The sequence below is a fragment of the Helianthus annuus genome, chromosome 4 (genome assembly GCF_002127325.2).
Source record: "Helianthus annuus cultivar XRQ/B chromosome 4, HanXRQr2.0-SUNRISE, whole genome shotgun sequence".
NCBI classification, from domain to species: domain Eukaryota; kingdom Viridiplantae; phylum Streptophyta; class Magnoliopsida; order Asterales; family Asteraceae; genus Helianthus; species Helianthus annuus.
The window spans coordinates 208,130,093-208,135,723 of NC_035436.2; the positions used below are offsets into that span (position 1 = coordinate 208,130,093).

General features: G+C 37.3%; 1 protein-coding gene across 3 annotated transcripts; it reads right to left on the bottom strand.

Annotated features, from left to right (window-relative positions):
- Positions 1 to 1,213: 1,213 nt before the first annotated feature.
- LOC110887021 (phosphoglycerate mutase-like protein 1) lies at positions 1,214 to 3,342 on the bottom strand. 3 transcript variants are annotated; one of them, XM_022134928.2, is made up of 10 exons: positions 3,173 to 3,342; positions 2,863 to 2,930; positions 2,661 to 2,768; positions 2,490 to 2,569; positions 2,252 to 2,414; positions 2,091 to 2,165; positions 1,932 to 2,020; positions 1,732 to 1,851; positions 1,611 to 1,655; positions 1,214 to 1,501 (listed from the first exon to the last, which is right to left on the bottom strand). In XM_022134928.2, the coding sequence occupies exons 2-10, from the start codon at positions 2,920 to 2,922 to the stop codon at positions 1,387 to 1,389; spliced, it is 855 nt and encodes a 284-aa protein (XP_021990620.1). In that variant the 5' UTR covers positions 2,923 to 2,930; positions 3,173 to 3,342; the 3' UTR covers positions 1,214 to 1,386. The 3 variants fall into 3 exon arrangements, with proteins under 3 accessions (XP_021990620.1, XP_021990622.1, XP_021990621.1); XM_022134930.2 differs by lacking the exon at positions 3,173 to 3,342 and adding an exon at positions 3,140 to 3,171; XM_022134929.2 differs by lacking the exon at positions 3,173 to 3,342 and adding an exon at positions 3,097 to 3,140.
- Between the last annotated feature and the right edge of the window lie 2,289 nt (positions 3,343 to 5,631).

Consider the following 5,631-nt stretch of genomic DNA (forward strand, 5'->3'; position numbering starts at 1 on the left):
TGCTCCTTAATGGTCTTGTCGAAATCTTGGTTACGAGTGTTTGTCATGGTAGGGGTAGCGAATCGGATAGAAATCGGCTGGATTTAGCTCTGATAGCGTTAGAACTAGGAGGGCGAAGAAGATGCTAAGAGATAAGGAAGAAACACTCAACTCTGGAGGATCTCCACATTGTTACGTGTGACATTCAAATAGTTCAACTAAAAGGAAATTAAATCCTACTAATAAAATAACCCATAATGACCCTTGCAAAACCAAGACACACCTGTAATAACTGAGAGAGACTCATGCATAAACCATAAAAAACAATATGCAAGCAGTAGTCCAATAAAACCTATCTTAGGCATGCACAAGTAAACCCTGGACTTTCAATAATCCTAAAGAACATTCTGACTCCTAAATAATCAATCTTGTCCATTAGCACCACAACCAAACCTCACACTTGTTTGGAAAATCTGCGGGGTCCATTTGGTCAGATTTAACCACAAAAATTAACTGAGTTAGGGCTAAAGGACATAACTTGCAAGGGTTTGCAAACATCGAGTACGTTTTCTGTAATTATTGAAGACAAATGACACAGTTTGCAATAAGTGACATACATAAATATGACGATTTTTGTATTTACTCTAAACTAAACAAACAAACCATCCATTCCCACATTTCTATTGAACAAATCACCAACAAAAATTGTTTCTAAAAACGGGTCGACCCAGTTTACTTTTTGGTTCTTCACAATTTTTGTGTGTGTGTGTGAGAGAGAGAGAGAGGTTGAACCGTAAAGCTAGAGGTTTTGTGTGTATTATACTCTGGGTAAATGAAAAGTAATAAATATACTATGGTAACCACACAAATTTGCTTCTATTATCAAACTTTATTTAGAATTTATTAAGACATTCAGCTTTTGTCGCAAAAATTTACCTTTTTTAAGCTATTAAATGTATTTCAAATTTTTCTTGTTTTCGCTCACACACACATATATGGTCACATGTATACGATTTACAACTTTCGAACGACGCGTTTTGACCAAAAACCCATTTTGACCCGAACCCGTTTATCCACCCATTCTGACCCAAACCCATTTTGAACCGAACCCGTACTGACACGGCACGTCACTCACCTGCAATGCAAAGAAAGGGCTTCCAATTGAATTGGCCGCCCAGTGACACTCAGCCAATGTCTGTAACCATTTTGGTTTCTATTTAACTACAATGGACTCTAAGACAGCAGCATAAATTTTATAGTGAACTGCAGGGGAGTAACATTTAAAAATGTCGATCATGCGATCAAAACTTAATACAGAATTATTTCACATCAAATGTAGCATTACCATGTTTCAGCTTTGAGACAAAATACGACTCTAAATGAATAACTTATGAAGGAGAGATCGCCTCAAGTGGAACCGGAAACCGGCTTGTCGTTTGCAATTTTTTCGTCGCTCGGGGTATCTGGTCCAGACGGAATCCTTCCCGGATAATCAGTCGTTGATGAATCTGATCCTAACATGCTGTAACAATGCATAAACAAGGAATCAAGAATAGTTATATAAAGCCATGCCAAACACAACAAAAATAAAAAGTAGTTGAATAAAGAAAGGTTGAAATAAGAAAATCCACCTTTTGTCAACAATCACCATGGAACGAAGCTCACAGTTGGCAAAACTGCACCACGTTGTTAACTTGTTATAGTATCAAGTTGCATAATAGAATGTTGGAATGGTGTTTGACGATGACTTACTGTTTGGTGATTTCTTTCCTGACCAATGGGTGGCAGTCGTTGCCAAACGTAGCTAACGTATGAAACAAAAATCCACTATGAGTGACAATAGCTATCTCCTTTTCTTTCCGTGTCCATAACCTGAATCATGCATAGTATTGGTCAATAGGCCATCTCATATCAAAATTATAGATTATAAAAACTTCACATATGCTGCTGACCAATCGAAGAACTTTTTCCCCCTGATTGCAAGCTCTTCTCTTGTCTCCCTTATATTAGCCTTCCATAAAACATCCTCATCACTCTCTATCTGAAATCACAAGACACAATTAATTTACTGAACATCATCAATAAGCTAGAAAACATTTAACAGCACTTGCCAATGAAAAATCAACTGCCGGAAATAGGCATTGGTATTCGCCGACGCTTCTCCTACGATCACAAGGATGAACACCCTGACAAGCAAACAAAACGTCACTAGCTAGGATATATTCAAAACAACATGTCTCTTGAGTTGTTGTGTTAGTACACCTCCTCCTACCAAATGTTCTCGACAAAGTTCTACTGCGATAATAGGGGGGCAGTTTAGGCTTGAAATTGCAGATCGAGCACTGTTTCCAACATTTGCTAGCATCAGCGGTAGTGCATCCACTGTATCCGTGTAGCCCTCCCCACCAAAGACTCCAACTGCTGTTTGCATAGTCCTACAAACAAAGTAGACACCGATTTACAAAAACAAAAGTATTGAAGCAAAGCAAAGTAAAGTGTATTATTATTACCTTAACAAGGGAGATGTAATAACGACATCAATCTTTTTGGCGAGCCCTGATGCATGGACGTGCTTGCGCAAATTTTCAACCTACTGACATAAACAAAACAAAAGAAAAGAAAAGAGGGCAGATGATGATGATTAATGACAACAAGTAGCATCATAAAAAGAATACAGGTACCTGGTGCCAGCCTAAAGGGGTTAGCTGGGCATCGAAATAGTCGGGGGACATGTAGGCTTTATAATCTTTGTCTCCTATTACATTGTGAATCCCTTGTGCATGTCTAACCTGGAAATATGTATTTATTTATTTATTTATTTATTAAAAGAACCAGACAGACAGACAGACTTATGAATAATTGGAGGGAGCACTACTAACTAACCAGGTGAATAGTCTTGGATCGATGCAATGGATACAGACCGGAAGTCGAATCCATATCCATTGCTGCAGCTGCAATAATAATAATACATTTGGATAAATCTAATGATGCAAAAGTCAAATACAGGCAAACTCAATTGGTCAAAGAAAGTAAGTGGCAGATTGATTGACATGAAAAACAAAGTGATCGGGTGGATAAAACCAAACTAAAAATAATCGAAGGGAATCTGAAACATACAGACAAGCCAAGTATAACAGTTAGTTAGATCAAGAACACAAACCCAAAATCAAAAGAGTAAGTAAGGATAAATTACCGACAAGTAGCAAGCAGAGTGGATGATCAAATCGACTTATGGATGATGATGATGATGATAGTGAGGATGCCAATTTGTGGTTGAAACTTGTGATTCAAATTGCCCTCTCTCTCCTTTGACCCTTTTCGTTTCTTCACCTTACATATCACTCGTCGTCTTCTACATTTGTTTGATTTAATAATTAAATTTAAGAAAATATTTTTGGCTCCTCGATTGCTGTTTTTTAACAGTAAAATGCACATGTGGTTTTCTCAAAGTAGAATGACTCATAATTGAATATTTTATTAAAGAATGGGTAATTTAGTCATTTTATACCAATCTAACTGAAAAAACTAACGGACATCCATTCCTAGTACTATCCGAATAATAAACTATCAAACCATAGGGAGCACCAGTGTAATTTCCAAAAATTGGAGACTATAGTGTTATTTTACAAAACCACAGGGACTATCCGAGCATTTTACTCTTTTTTTAACAAACCAGCTAGCATTTTATTCAAGACCAACCATCTAAAGGTGTTGGATAAGATCACAAAAACCAAGAGTACATCATCAAATTCGGCCAATGACATGTAGCTCACCTAAGATTGAAGGGGAAGTAAAGATTCGGGTCGAAGGTCACAAGTCTCAAGTTCAAATTTTGATCCCAACCGGGTTTTATCGTAGTGGATTTTCGAGCGACATGTTTTCCTCGTACTGAAGATGGTAGGCTTGGGTAACCCAGCGTTGTCTGCAATCGCGGGCGTATCATCGCCTTTTGGCATTGAGTTACCCTGGATGGCCAGACGTTTATTCATTGGTCGTAAAAAAAAACATCACCAAATTCGAAGAGATTTAGTGGCTCCATATTTTTTTTTTGAATGGCAACAAATCAATCCCGAGTACTCTCGGGGCACCCACTGGACAAACGGAATACTCTGAGAGTAACCTTAGTCGCCCACCACCAATTCCGGGGAAAACCCGGTAACCCACCTGCCCGTAGGCACCACAGTAAAATTACCGGTAAACCCGGTTGGCTCAAGGATCGAACCCAGGTTTCCTTGGGCCTCCTGTCACTGCCCACCAGTGCCTCACTCCTTTTTTGCATCAAATGAGAATTGAACTTGAGTTTTCAAAGAAGAACTCAAGTCCTCATACCACTTGAGCTAGAGGTCATTGGTAAGTGGCTCCTTAATTGTTTTGTTTGATTTACTTTCAATCATTTTAGCTTAAAACCAAATAAAAGACATATGGTTCCTTCTTAGAGAGTGTTTGGGGTTGATTTTTGAAAATAGATTATGAGTTTTGAATAATCAGAATCAGATAATTAACTGTAACAAAACGTGATGTTGAAAGATAGTGTTTGGATTTGATTATGTTGCTTGATATCACAATAATCAGATAATCAACTATTTGAGTGTTTGGCAAATATATATTTAAAAAAATAAACAAGTGAAAATCTTTTTCTAAACACAAATAATCAATTTTTGGAAAACAGTGTTTTGTTGTAGTAGGGGGGAGCTGCTTTTGGAAAACTGCGTTTTGTAACTTTCTAAATGCAAATAATCAATTTTTTAATTTTTTTACCCAAACACTCAAAACTGATTATTTACGATTTTAAAACTCAATAATCTAAAAATCTCCTTCAAAACTCAACCCCAAACACCCTCTTAGAATCTTACAAATACAACATATTGTTAAGAGTGTGTGTCGTGGGTTAATTAGAAAGTACATAACACCGTATTATGTTATTGTCATGCACTTACTAAGGCTTTAACTAAACTATACTTCATAAGTAGGGTTGTAAACGAACCGAACGTTCAGCGAACAGTTCATGAACCGTTCGGTGAGAAGTTCGTTTATGTTCGTTCGTTTAATAAACGAACAAACATGAACAAGAAATTTCGTTCGATTAGTTAAATGAACGAACATGAACAGGGGTCTCTTTCGTTCGATTGCGTTCGTGAACGTTCGGTAAGGTGTTCGTGAACATTCGTTGATTTGCGTTCGTTTATGTTCGTATGTTTGTGTTTTAATTTAAGATCTTTGTACTTTCTTATATTTTATTTGTACTTTTTATATTATTAAACTTTTATTTATTTTATTTCCCTAACAATTAAACTAGGAAACCCACTTTCACCTTGTTTATGCATCATTTCCCTTTCATTTCTCATTATTTACATCCACGAATACAATCGACCTCCGTTCAACAATAAGGGATTCAAGTTCGAGTGCTACTCTCTGGCCCATCTATCTTTATCCTTCGTCGTGTTCGCCAAATTTATTTGTGTTCGTGAACCGTTCGCGAACACGCTCATTTCCTTAATGAACGAACACGAACATAAAATCTCGTTCGGTAAATGTTCATGAACCGTTCGTGAACACATTTATTTCCTTAACGAAGGAACACGAACAAGGCCTTGTTCGTGTTCGTTCGGTTCGTTTACAGCCCTATTTATAAGGGCAGGGGCAAAGCTACTG